Below are 14,004 nucleotides of genomic sequence, written 5' to 3' on the forward strand. Positions count from 1 at the left end.
ATAATAATTTCCAAGTTTATCTGCAGGTCCCTTCTTAAAATAACTAACCCTCTTCTTCCACCTCTCAACCCCACCTCCATTTTTTTTCAGTCCTGCTCTGTGAGAGATCCAAACAGTGGCTTTTTGTTCAACGTGCAACCGCTAGCTTCAGAAAAAGGCTATATAACTAGTGGAATTGGGAAGACATTTATGGTACTTTTTAATTTATTTATATTTATTTTATTTTTTTAAATGTACAGACTGCAGCTGGTTCATGCCTTCTGGTCTTAGTTGGTAAAGTGGAAAGTTTGACAGCTGATCCTATCCTTTGTGCCAGTATCCTTATGAGTCAGCCAGGCAATGCCTTACTTCGGGAGAGGAGTGGAAGGCAGTTAAGTAGTTTTTTTTCAGTGGCTGGTGAGAAGAAATTTGAGGAAAAAGTCAAACTGACACTTGGTACACCTCGAAAGTAACTTGAAAGCCATCTTCCTGATGCTGACAAAATGATAAAACTGGTGTGGTTTTTGCTGTGTTTCTGGTTTTACTGCGTGTTGTGCTCCCTTTTCTTTTGGATGGTGGTGGAGGGTCATAAACAGATCAACTACCCTCTCTGTACTGATGTCGACATACATAAAAAAGGAAGTAAGCAAGAACCAGGGTGAGTGCAGAAATGCAGGATTTAATTATCCTGTATAGACAGCCCTCCTGTGGGCCAGAAACAGCAGAGGCTATGTTCTGATGTTGCTTTTATGTGGGAATGATTCTCAATGTTAATTCTTCAGGCAAGTTAACATTATTCACATTTTAATTTTTTTTAGCTAAATATTTGTGGACCAGCACCGGATTGTGGTACTATTCACGGAAAACCAGCTGGTGGATGTCAAGTAGAAGATCAGAAATCGGTGAGGATAGTGGAATTGGACAAAACCCTCTCTCTGTCCCCAGAAGGATTTCTAACTCTTACCTACAGAGGCAATTTTGAGGTAAAATCAGGTGAGTTCAAAATCCCGTGCTATGGTTTCAATGAATTGGCATTCGCTTTAGATCTGTGGTGGTGTTTTCATTCCCAGGCCCTGTTCTTTGTGCAACAAAATCTATGTGATAAATTCAGTGTTTTAAAGCTGTGCGGAAAAACCCAAATTTAATTTCTACAAAAACTTCAAAGGAAATGAGAATTTTTCGTTCTGCAGAAAAGCTGAGTAAAAACTCTCTCAATTTTTCTATGAAACAAATGTCAACATTTTCATAGTTTTGTTAAACAAAACGTTTTGGGTTTCAGTTTAGTTTCTTTTTCTCTGTTTTTTAACTTAATAAAAATCTGAAGAAACATCCCCTCCCCTCTGCCCCCCCCCCCCCCAGAAGAGTGGGAAGGGGGATGGGGAAAACCAACTTGATTTTAGTTTCAATTTGAAACTGTTTCATTTTTATGATCACTTTGGGCTTTTTTGGCAAAACTGTGGCTGAATTGAATTACCCACAAGTTTTCAATTTGACAAATACCTTTTCAAACACTTTGATCAGTAACTTTTAATTAGCTCTAGGTGGCATACTGTCTTGAATGACTGCTCCTATTTCTTATCATGACTAACTTTCTGAAACTGAAACATGCTAAGGAAACTGTTCACTTGTATGTCTGAACGTACTCCGTTTCTGGGTTCCCAGCTGGGAGACATGGCGTTTATTGGGAAAGGAATGTGGCCGTTTGAGAAAGGAGCACTGGGCAGGAAGGGTCGATGTACCGTCTTAAGCATTATGCTTTAATTTTAAATGATACTCCATAGATTGGTGAAGATCTGTCACCATAACAGTTGGCACCAAACATATTGTTGCTGGGTGCCATATAAAATGGATAACCTACAATTATGAAGACTAACTGGAAAGTTGATATCAAACATCAATGTCAGAAATACTAGGTAAAGCTCAAGCTTCTTGGCACTACTTCTTGAAGCCCTATGTAACTTAAGTCCTCTCTATTTGTCTGATTTAGGGTGTCTTCTGTTCTCCCTTCACGCCCAACCTACTGCACTCAGCAATGCTGGTCTTGAGACTCCATTTGTTCTGTTTTTGCTTGGAAGCTATTCCATTGGAATAGGCCAAAAGAGTGCTGCAGTTTCTGCTGCTGTAATTGTTTCCTTAATGTCTGAGCCAAGATCCTGGACTTTGCCTAGAAATCAGAGCTCACTTTGTCATGGGTAACTTGTCAGCAACCATGGCAACTGTATCTGATGCCTGAATAGTGAGGGGGTGTGTATCTGTATGGGCTGCTTTTTTTTGTGGTCAAGCGTTCAAGGAGCACAGTTCTCATTGGGCATACTTGTTTCTGAAATCAGCCTCAGCGGCCCATGATTTGATATGCTTCCAATGACAAGTCTGTGGTGTGTGGTTTTTTTTTTTTTTTTTTTTAAACTCTAATTGGCAATTGAATAATTCTGGCCAAGATCCTCTAAAGGCTCCCTGTTTGGGAGTTTTTTGTGTTGTAGTTCGAAACACTGCAGACAACAAGGTCGAATTTTTCTGACCGATATTAAGGTTTACAGTTTGATTTAAAGCAACAAATGGATATGCTGAGTTAGAGTGACTGTTATTCTTAGAGTGCTCACTTTTCTTTAATCTGAGATTAGAAAACAAATCTCAGTTGCATGCAACAGTAGATCATTTGCTGTATCTTCACACAGGAGCATCAGACACTTTTACAGTGACTTTCATCTGTAATGACTCATACCCTGGAGAACTTAAATTTGTGGAGGAAGAAATAAACAGTGCACTGGGAATTCAAAATACATTCTTTGAGTTTCATACAGCCTTAGCCTGTGCCCCTGCTCCAGTAGACTGCCAGGTGACTGGTAAGTACATTTTGACTGTGGGGGTGTTCCATGAAATGCATATCATGGAGGTGAGGGTAATTGAACGAAAGGTAAAGCTTTCTATGGAGACGAGTGAAAGTTTGAGATAGGATCAGAAATGTTTAAAAACTCATTATCTTCAGGTAAGAGTCTAGATGAACTTTTCTAACCCTTGTTTGCTAGCACTAGTTTTGATTCTTTTTATAAAAATGAGCTCAAAAACGTAATTACAGTTTATAAATAAGCATGTAAAAACGTGGGTAGATGACTCATGGAGGGCTAAACTGCAGTTATTTAATGGTGCATATTAATTGTTTGCTAATGTAGCACTCTTTTTTTCTAACGTTTTTAAATGTTAGTTGTATATTTGATCAGTAATCCACATCTGAGTCACGTGTTACTGTTTTTTCCTAGTGGCTTGGCTCTTTACCACTCTGTTTTCTCACATGTAAACCCTACTGATAACTTCTTTGCACCTGCAGCACATCTTGTTAGGAGGCTGCTAAAGAAGCAAATATTGATAGTGATTATTAGTGAAAGTGGAGAATTTGGGCTTCAAGGGGTGCTTTATCTGGTATATTATGGGGTTGCTGTTTGTATTTTTAAGTATTTGTTAGAAGTGTCCAGAGTACTCACATTGGTGATGCTGCTTATTTAGATAAGTAAAACAACTTGTTCCTTATCTCAGTATGGTGAAGCTACAAATGTTTCCTGATTTATGATTATGAAGGACTTGGAAACCAAGTGGTAGCTTTTTGGTTTTTGGTGTCCTAAGCTGGGATTGTCCTCAAAAAGGAGTTTGACTAAAATACTTTCATTTATGTAGCTGAGTAGTACCTAAAAGGAAGCAGCTCTCTTCATGACTGTTAACCCCATTAGAATCCGGAAAATCTGTTGCATGCCAATAGTATCTCATGTTCCTAGGGTACGAGACTTTTAAAGCCTTGGTTTTAGGAGAAAGCTAGGAACTGATTGACTTTGCAAATAGATATATATGAAATTTTGACCCTGCCAAGCTTGATAGCTGACTTTTGACAACCACTCTATTCTTTAGTCTGCACTAGAAAGAGTCAGCTGTATGGTCATTTGCATGTGTCTGTATGTCATGCAGCTAGGTCTGTATTATTATTATTATTATTATTATTATTATTATTATTTATTATTATTATTACTATTAGTCACCCTGAATTAGAGGATGTCGACAATCTCAGTTTGTACTGATGGGTCATAGCATGGCTCCAAAGACCAGTTGGAGAAGAATAACACTTACCACACTAACCACAGGGCCATTTGCCTGGTTGTGCTGGTTGAGCTGCACATTATTGCTGTAGCTGGTGATCTGCTTCCCACTACACAAAGTGGTTCTTCTCAAAGTTGTAGACCCCAACCCTTATGGCTTGGCACCATGCAATGTGGTCAGATGCCAGTCACTCAAAGATTGTCTGACTGAAATATTCACTTTGTGCAGACGCTGTTTCAGTTTCTTTTGAAGCATTTCATCAACCCTCCACGCTTAGTTACCAGAGCTTAATTCAGAATACAGAGTTAGTTTTGATTGGTCTCGGGCATACAACTTACATGACCAGTCCATGAGTGTGTCCATATCAGTTGGATGCAAAGCAAATAACCCTTGATACCAACTGAACCAGCTTTTGACAAAACTTCCATGTTGGACACCTGGACCTGCCATTTGATGTCCAGCTCTAAATAGAAACTGTCAAGATTTTTAATGTGCTGTTCATAATAGGTCCATGTTTCACGCCCATAGACCATTATATCCTTATACCCATAGAGCTGTGAGAACAGTAGCAATATGCCCTTAGAATCTGTCTACAAACAAATCACTGTTGCTTCCAGATTCAGTGATAAAAGCGACCACGTGCGGCAGTATTAGGTCTATGTACTGCTCATTTGGAAGACTATGCCAAGGGAAAAAAATTTGCTTGGAAAAAAAATCAATTTCATTGAGAACTGTATGTATGACATTGAGCCCAGTGAGACCCTGATCCTATTCGGGTGCCACCTCAGTATAGATAGCTAAAAACATGCTCTACCAAGTGTACTTAATTTGGGAGTGGATTCTTGTCTCTTTTCCATAGTGTACCACATTAACAACAAATGGGAGAGGAAAGGTCCAGAAGTCCATTTCATAACATTCCTGTGACAACTACCTCAATGCTTGCATGGAAAACTACGGGAATATAATACATTTTCTAGCTGTCCATACTGTGGTATTAGAGAGATGAAGTGGGTGAGATAATCTATTGGACCAACTTCTGTTGGTGAGAGACAAGCTTTCTAGCTTACACAAAGATGACCTGAAGAACAGCTCTGTGTAAGCTGGAAAGCCTGTCTCTCTCACCAACAGAAGTTGGTCCACTAAAAGATATTACCTCACCCACTTTGTGTCTCATATCTTGGGATCAACATGGCTACAGCAACACTGCATGCAGTTTGATATAACAGAGCCAGTATTTTTGGCTGGCCAGCTAGCTTTTCATGGACCTTCGGTAGGGGTCCTATGGATCAGTTTGGGAACTGTTGCCTTAATAAATTCATATTGGTAATGAGACTTCGGTATGTATCGAGGAGCCATCTAACCTTGTAACAAGAACATGACAAAAGTCAGTTTTTATATTTATTGTCTTCAATTTAATGTCCCCTCAATTTATTGTACATCCCAAATACATTTCAGACTCAGCTGGCAATGAGTATGATCTAAGTGACTTGAGCAAGGAGGGAGAGCCCTGGATTGCTGTAGATACTTCAAAAGATGCAAAAAGAACTTTCTATTTGAATGTTTGCAAGCCTCTTCCTTATGTGCCCGGATGCCCTGGTAAGCTGACAGTGGTGCATTAAAATGCTCTCTTCCTAGCTTGTGGTTTTATGACTTGAGTAATTTTTATGAAGTAAAGAATTGATATTTATCTCTTTCTGTGTTATGTTTATTTTAGGATTGAACCAGTTTGTTAGTACAGGCTATAGCAAAGGTGGTAGCCATAAATACATTTTAAAAAAATGCCCCTTCTGTTTATCTTAATCTGGTAAGACAACTTGTTGGAACCACTAACATGAATACATAAGATTAGCAAGGTGCATTTTCAGTCTAACAAAACAAAGTAAAGTTGTGAATAAAATGTGCTGTCAGTTTCAGATGAACTGGTGACACTTTTTATATAGTGATCCCAGTTCACTCTTTTTGATATGAGCTACTGCATTTTTTGATCCACTCTGCTTTTTTTAAATTATGTCTCCATAAGTGGATTTTTCTGTAATGAAAATGCAGCATGACATAAAATTTCCTATTCCTGCAGGTGGTGCAATAGGATCTTGTGTGAAATCTGCTGATAAAGGCCAGAACCTTGGTGTTATTCAGATAAGTCCTCAAGCTGCTACCGATGGGTCTCTTAGTATTACTTACTTGAATGGTGACACATGCAAAGATAAACAGCGCTATTCTACACGTATCCTCTTTGAGTGTGATCAAACCCTAGTAAGTGTGTGTGGTGGTTTTATATAAAAGTCAAATCCTGGTAATAGTACCGTCTTATGGCACGTAACGAAATGTATTTTATTTCTCCATTCCAGAAAAAAACAGAATTGGAGGCCTCTAAATTTTGCTTAGCAAAGTTTTTCAATGTATTCTAATAGCCAGAAAAGGGAAAATCATTTTCATCGGCCTTTACTGAGTAAAGTTTTATTCTGTGCAATACTAGACTCCCCATTATTACTCAATAACAGTGGCTTTGTTCAGGAACCTGATTCATAGGGTTAAAAGTACTGGCATTAGATGCAAGTCTGCTTGAATTCAATCTCCATGACTTAGAAATACACTTGGAGTTTGTTTGTTTTTATAAAATGCATTTATCTTCTCCCCTCTCACTGCTTACCTAGAAAGAGAAACCTTAAATATTAGAACTGGTGATTATTCCCCATGTGTTTGTATTGTAGGGGTCACCTGTGTTTCAGCATGAGGAGGATTGTGAATTTGTGTTTATATGGAGAACGCTGGCAGCCTGTCCTGTCCACAAAGCAGAAGGTAAAAAGTCTCTAAACTGGAATTAAATATGAAATGTGATCTTATTCTTTAATATTACAACAGTTTTGTACACAATGCTTCTGTGAAAATACTTGTGTAATTGCTCCTTCATATACAAAATCTCGGAGCACGAAAGGCTCATCTTGGTTATGAAGAGAGAGCTTTTAGTATCTGAAAAATCCACTGACCTGTGATGGTGACAAACAAGTTGTGTACTTTTATCGTACACTGTGCTTCATGAAAGTTACAAAGTGGTAACCCTAGGGTAGGGTGTGGCAGCACAGGTGTCTGACCCAGACTCCTAAACTTAGCCCTCATGCTGGTAGGGGTTGGGTACTTTTTTTTTTTTTTTTTTTTTTTTATTTCAAGGTCTAATGTTAAATGCCCAGCCTTCCATAGAAGCTTTCTGGTAACTTCTGTGTGCCATTGTGATCCTGAATTCTTAGTTTTTTCTCTGTTTAAATTGTCATGATGTATCAGCAAAATTCAGAACTTTTGTTATAAAAGTACTCTGAGCCATTGTTACTCTTGATAATGCTGTAGGATCAGTACTGCTGCAAAGGCCAATCCCATTAGAATTACCTTTATTTGGAACCTAGTAAGCTTGGTGGCGTGTGGAGGGAATAGCTCAAAATACACAGTGGTGATTCTCAACACACAGGTGTCTTGGTTTGATTAAAATCTGTTTAAAATGTGGCACCAGAACCTTAGCTGGTGTAAATCAGTGTAGTTCCATCCATTGAAGGCAGTGAAGATATACTGACTTACACCAGCTGAGGGTTTGGCTCTTCAAGTTACAGTTTAACCCACAACTACTCTCTAGCTCTTCCATTTAAGTAAAGTTGTGATAGACAAATAAAATATGTAAATGTACATTATGGCAGCTGAACACAGGAATTGCCACTGCAGATCAGACCTGAGGTAGTCTTAGTCCAGTATTGCCACCTGATGCTTAGAGAAAGGTTTAAGAGCTCTACACTAGACAGAAATGGGATAAGCTGCCCATCCAAAACTGCTCTCCTCCTTGCTACCTCACTACTCACTCTCCATTTGCAGATCATTAATAAGTAAAGGTCCTGGACCTGGCAGCACTCTGCTTTTAACCTTTTGGCATGATGAAAGTTGACTATTTAATCCTACTCTGTCCTGCTTCCTAGACCGTTTTTGATTCCCTGGCCATATTTTGCCTCATGAGTCTATTTTTGAATATTGCTTTAAAACAGTGAATATTATAAGTTTTTATTTAACAAGTTTAAGGGGTTAAGAATTGTTGAGCTTTTCTCTTAATAAATTGTCACTAAAAGCTAAATAAGAGTAAAACTCTTAAGTGGCTTCTCACGTGATCAACAGAAATGAGTTGCTTTAATTGAAGTGGCCTTCCAATAAAGTTTGGAGCAAAATTTACTCTAGGGCTCTTAGGAGTGATGGGCAGGAGGCTGCCTAATAAGGACTGTCCTTTGTGCAGGTTTGACTCTGCAGCTGTGGGTATGTATGACTGTCTCTGAGCGTATCTTACATAACTTGTGTTTAGCTGTGTTAATTTATTTGCAGTTTAAGCCTTCTGTTAACTTTGATTTAAAGGAGATAACTGTCAAGTTAAAGATCCAAGGTACAGCTTTGTGTATGATCTGAGGCCTCTTTCTGGGAAGGAGAAGAAAGTGAGTACAGATGAATATGACTACTATTTCAGAGTCTGTGAGAGAATAACGGAAGCATGCCCTCAGCCGAATCATCAGAACAATGTGTCGTCATGCCAAGTAAAGAGGAAAGACCCATCTCTTAGAAAAGTAGCAGGTATAGTAGTTGTTGGATTTAGTGAAAAGGAGTTGGGAGGGGGTTACTACATCACTCTGGAAATGTGAGTGCAGCTTTTCAGTGGCATCATGCTTTACTATGCATCTCCTGGAGGTAAAGAACCACTGCCAAGCAGATCCTAATATAAAATAGTAAAACATCATTTAAAGAGCAACATCTACTTCCGTGTTCCCTAAAATGGCTTCTGTATAACTAGAAGCAGTCCTTACCGTCTCTTCTTCTGACTCTAGTCAGTGATTCTCCAAATCCAGTTGTCATCTTTGAATAAGTCCTGTACTGCCACAAAACTGTAGGGTACAGACCACAGTGAATCAGTAGCTTGAGTTGGGAGTTCAGACCTCCCTTTGAGCTCGGAGGGACTGAGAGCACCGCATTTGCTGGAGCGGCTTTCTATGAATCTTCATTAGCTAATGAACAAGGGGCAGATGAGGTGGCTACATGGGCTAGCAAATGGAGGAGTGTGGCTTTAGTGAAAAATGTCAGGATGATTTCAGAGTAGAAAGAAGAACCTGGGCACATTCTGTCATCTAACTGGCAATGATGGTAAAGACATTGCAGAAGAGCACATAAGGCCTCCGACTATGGCAATCTTGCCACATAGAATTTCTTTCTTTCAAAGCGAAGATTGAATTATTCGATGTAGCTAAAAAATTTAATATCACCAGAAACCTGTAACTTGTCTGTCGTGATTTTGAGACAGGTATTGGCAGAAATGTATAATTTAAAAAATTACTATCGCTTACTTAATCCTTGTGGCCCTGCTGGCAGAAATATTGACTATAACTATGCAAATGTACTGGATTAACTTTCTGTAGTTGGATTCAAGTAGTAATTTGCTTCTATCTAATTTAAAAGGTTTGTATACTGAGAAGCTGACTTTTGAAAATGGATTAATAAAAATCAACTATACCAGTGGAGAGAAATGCCACAAAATATATGAACGCTCAACTGCCATATTCTTTTATTGTGATCACAACGCTCTGGAGGTTAGTATATCTTTTGTACACTGAGACAAGTCTTCAGGAGCTGCAGAAAAAATAGTTTCTGAAATTATCCTCGTGAGTTACCAGACTCAGAGGGCTGGGGAGACAAGTGTAAGGGAAGCTATGTATCTTGTTTCAAGAAAAGTGTAGTCCTCCATTAACAACACCTCCCATCCCCCCCCGACTGAGTTAAATTGTTTTGTTCTCCTCCTGAGTTGTGGGATAATGTGGCTAGCTAGAAAACACATCAGCAGCTAAATGAAGGGCACCCTGATATGGCATCTGGATGTCTGCCTGGCATGATGTGGGGACCCCAGGGAAATCTCTAGCACCATTCCTCTTTCCAGAGAATTACCGTGACTACAGTAGCTGAATCATGAGCCCTGAACTAGCTTTTAAGGGAGACTGGGAAAGGATCTTTCCTTTTATAAGGGAATAATTTGACTTTTAAAGTGTAAAACGCATGGCGTAAGGATGAGTAGCTTGTCCTACAGAAGAACAGGGCTTTCTTTCTATTATTTTGTTACACGGTGACAGAGTATTTGTTTTATAACAAACATACCTTGTAAGTGAATTATTAGAAGGTACAGAATTCTGGGAAATATGTTCCTCTTGATCATGCTAATCTTGCCCCAACTGACTGTGGTCGACTCCACATTTCTAAGGCTGCCCGATGTTTGTGAAGAGTGTGCTTGAAACCAATTGCAAACAAATGCATCCAGAAGAGTTGCATTGCAAAGCGTGAATAACTTCCTGGAATGTACAGTATTTGCCTGAGGATTAAGCCTCTTAGTCTGGAAGACATATATTGCTGCACTGCATTGTTCCTAAAAGCCCCAACTTTCCAAAGCTAAGGCCTGCTTTATTTATTTTTTATGGCCATGTCGGCACTTCTAGTTCTGCCATCCCCAATGAACCAAATCTGTTGCCTTGTAAATAAAATTAATTTACATCTTCACAGGGCTGTCTCTGTAGCCCTCAGTATCACCGTGAAGGTGCAGGTGGCCCTCCTCCTGATCCCTCTGCTCCTTTTTCCCTAGCCCATACTCTGAAAGGACCAGTGGCTCTGGGGTTGCTCTGCTTACCCACTCCCATTTTGGAGGGAACTGGGCAGAAGCTAGCAGTTCTGTCCACTCTGATCCCTCATTTTCCTTTTCCTTTTCCTTCCTGGTTAAAGAAACAGTGGCCCTTATGCTGCTCTGCTACTCCTCCCTCCCCACAATCCTCTAGAAGAGCCAGTCATTCTTGATCCTCTCCTTTGGGTAACATTTTTACATGCCCTTGACGAATGGCTTTTTTCTGAGCTCCAGTTGTGTACGCAACTTTAGGACTAGTAACATGTGAAGGTATCCTCTGCATTCAGCTGTGTAACGTTAGATCTCTGGTGTCTTGTCCAACTGCACTAATGTTTGAAAGCCAAATAAGGAAGTAGGGGAAATTTTGTTCACCGCTGTATTTAGATATGTGAAATATAAACTTCTCTGGTTCTGTTTTTCTCAGCCAGTGTTTCTAAAAGAAACTCCCGATTGCACCTACCTGTTTGAATGGCACACCCCATATGCCTGTCCACCCTTCCGATCTATAGAATGCTCCTACAAGTAAGCTGTGCTTCCCTCTGACCTAAACGGGTGGTGATGTGCTTGTGGTGACATGTGCCCATTCAGGAGACATTGTATTCAGCATGAGTGGCTATAATCACTATTTCTCTCTAACGTGATCCAGTGTGAATTAGCGATGGGTTAAATTGTCACACGTATCAGCAATGCCCAAGTGCAAATGTAGTTCTCTGGGATGGGGGAAAACAAACTTAAGCTTATGAACTAATTTTGTATATAGGATAGACTGCTTTTGGGAAGTAGGGAGGGTTTAACAGTTTAATGGCAAGATGGATGTTAGACTGGGCGGGGGAAGGAGCAGAAAGAGAGGCCAGAGATAATATGAAGCTGTTGGTGTTGGGTTTTTGAGCTATTGAAAAGGAGGGGTACATATGATGGAAACTGGAACCTAATGTTTGAGTTTGCTGTCTGTGTACTGAACTATAGCTGACCACCAGCTTGTGCTCTCTGACCCTCCTAGAAGCAAGATGACTCGTGAGGCTTTCCCAGTAAAACATTTTTGAATAGTTCTCTAGGTCATAGTTTCATGGAGATTAAGGCCAGAAGAGCCCAGAATTCAGACTAGAGGATCTAATTAATGTATATCAGGATTCATGAAGTTCTACCCAGACACACCTAGAGTAAGCCCAGAGACTTTAGTTAGACTAAAGCATTTAATCCTTAGAAGACTGAACTGTGTGCCACAGGCAGGGAACAGGGGAGACTGTGGTGCCCCTGTGCCAGAGGCCTCTCAGTTGCAGGGAATTGATTAGATGAGAGAAACCCAGATGGTCCTAGCACGTGAACCGCACCCCATGCTTCAGAGGAAGGGAGGAAAAAAATCCCCAATGCCCCAGCCCATCTGACCTGGGCAGGGATAACTCCTTCCTGACCCCAAATCTGGCAATCGCTGTGACTGTGAGTAAGACAGAGGATTCTCCGTAACATCTTGTAGCGTTGGTCCACCCTATCTAATGGCTGCTCTTGGCAAACCTACGAGGTGTGAGACCTAGTTGGGATGCTGCTAATAGAAACCTCCTATTGGTGCAGGAGTTCCAGATGCTTACTGCATGTGGCATTTTCCCCTGAATCCGTGCAGAATTGTTGATCCAGCGTGGTGGTCTGCTTTTGGAGGTGGCTTTGATTCATCTAAATGTAAAACTGTTTGTTTAATGCAGAGACGACAAAGGAAACTCATTTGATCTTTCACCTCTGACACGGCGTCGAGAAAACTGGGAAGCTATTCCAATGTCTGGCTCAACACAAAAATACTATATTAATGTCTGCCAGTCCTTAGTGCTACATGCAGGTGCAGGTAAGAGCAAGAGAAATATATATTTAAATGCCATTGGTAGTTATGGGATGAAAACAGGAGGAGAGACAGCCCTGTCTCCTGTCCCCACTGCTCCAATAGCAAAGCAAAAGATCACCAGGTGCAGAGTAGACACAGGCACAGCTGTGGCTTGTGGGCAGCAGGAGGAGGGTCAGTTTCATTCTAACCAGTGGTGGAGTTCTCCAGCAGCTCTCTTCTTTACCCTCACCCCTCCACAGCCTCAGTCTTGCTTCACTACTATCTAGCTCTTCCCCCTTTTATTCCAAGTCCACCATAGATCTTGGGGGTGGGCAAGATAACATAGAAGAGCATCACTGGAGGAGGGTGACCTTTTGAGGAGGTTGCTTCTATCTAGCCCTACCAAGCTGATCCTAGATTCTTGGCCGGGTGTCTAGGGGCAGGTATTCTGGTAGCTGATCTGTGCAGTAGCAGACCTCCCTTCTAGCAGCTACAGCTGTGGCTGGCCTGTCTTGCCGCTGCATGACCCTGTGAGTGGGTGGTGAAGCTGTATAAAGGAAGCAAAGAGCCCTGGGCGATGAGTGGAAGTGACTAAGTGTCGAAAAGCAACATAATCAGTTCTTTTCGAGACTGAGGTCAGCCATTTAAAGTGACGGTCAAGCTAAGCATTTCTTTTAAAGTGATGTTGGTGAGTAACCTAGCACTTCGCTGCTATATTTGCTGGTATATTTATGTGGAAGAATCCCTTGTTTCGTAAACATGCATCCTAAACTGTGTTGGGACAGCTGTTGATGGAGTTAGAGAGCAAACGTCATTTTTCTGCGTTTATCTCATGTCTAGGGTCTTGTCCGTCAGATGCGGCTGCCTGCTTAGTGGATGGTTCCAAATATATAAATCTAGGTGAGGTTGCTGATGGACCACAATGGGAAAATGGCATTTCTATTCTAAAGTACATAAATGGGGAGCCATGTCCAGACAAAATTCGCAAGAGGACAACAATATTACGCCTCAAGTGTGATGAAAACAGAGTTGTAAGTATGGTACTACCAGTAGGGTTTTTATCTTGCTGCTATGCATCCACTTTTCTGAGAAGGGTGGGGCAAAAACCGTTTTGTGCAATTGGATTGGAACTGGCTGTGGGAGCTAAGTAAGGAGTTGAGCTCCTGATCTGAGACTCCTAAAATTTGAGTGACTGACCAGAAAGGTCTTTTTTCATGTCTAATATGCCTGCTAGTGCAGAGTTATTCTCTGTAGTACATAGTCCAACATTTTTCTCTAGCTTTCAAACATACTCAGCAGTGGAGTTTCCATTACTTGCTGTGGGAAAGTATTACACAGCTGAAATAACCTTTCTTCTTGAAGAAGAATCCCTTTCCTCCTGCCCCGATATATGGGCCAAATGTTCCTTTTTAATTTATCTTGTTGCACAAATATATATATGCCACCCTCTGTGTTCACA

The 14,004-nt window shown here is 40.6% G+C and overlaps 1 protein-coding gene across 1 annotated transcript in view; it reads left to right on the forward strand.

The window, feature by feature from the left end:
* Positions 1–14,004, forward strand: part of IGF2R (insulin like growth factor 2 receptor) — an 88,475-nt gene that overhangs the window by 46,816 nt on the left and 27,655 nt on the right. Inside the window, exons 21-31 of the mRNA XM_074948713.1 lie at positions 91–192; positions 798–972; positions 2,655–2,822; positions 5,518–5,658; positions 6,137–6,315; positions 6,774–6,861; positions 8,443–8,655; positions 9,532–9,662; positions 11,160–11,257; positions 12,433–12,569; positions 13,386–13,576. Coding sequence (XP_074804814.1) covers positions 91–192; positions 798–972; positions 2,655–2,822; positions 5,518–5,658; positions 6,137–6,315; positions 6,774–6,861; positions 8,443–8,655; positions 9,532–9,662; positions 11,160–11,257; positions 12,433–12,569; positions 13,386–13,576 — 1,623 coding nt within the window. The remainder of the gene's footprint in view (positions 1–90; positions 193–797; positions 973–2,654; positions 2,823–5,517; positions 5,659–6,136; positions 6,316–6,773; positions 6,862–8,442; positions 8,656–9,531; positions 9,663–11,159; positions 11,258–12,432; positions 12,570–13,385; positions 13,577–14,004) is intronic.

Source organism: Natator depressus, chromosome 3 (assembly GCF_965152275.1).
Source record: "Natator depressus isolate rNatDep1 chromosome 3, rNatDep2.hap1, whole genome shotgun sequence".
Lineage (NCBI taxonomy): Eukaryota > Metazoa > Chordata > Testudines > Cheloniidae > Natator > Natator depressus.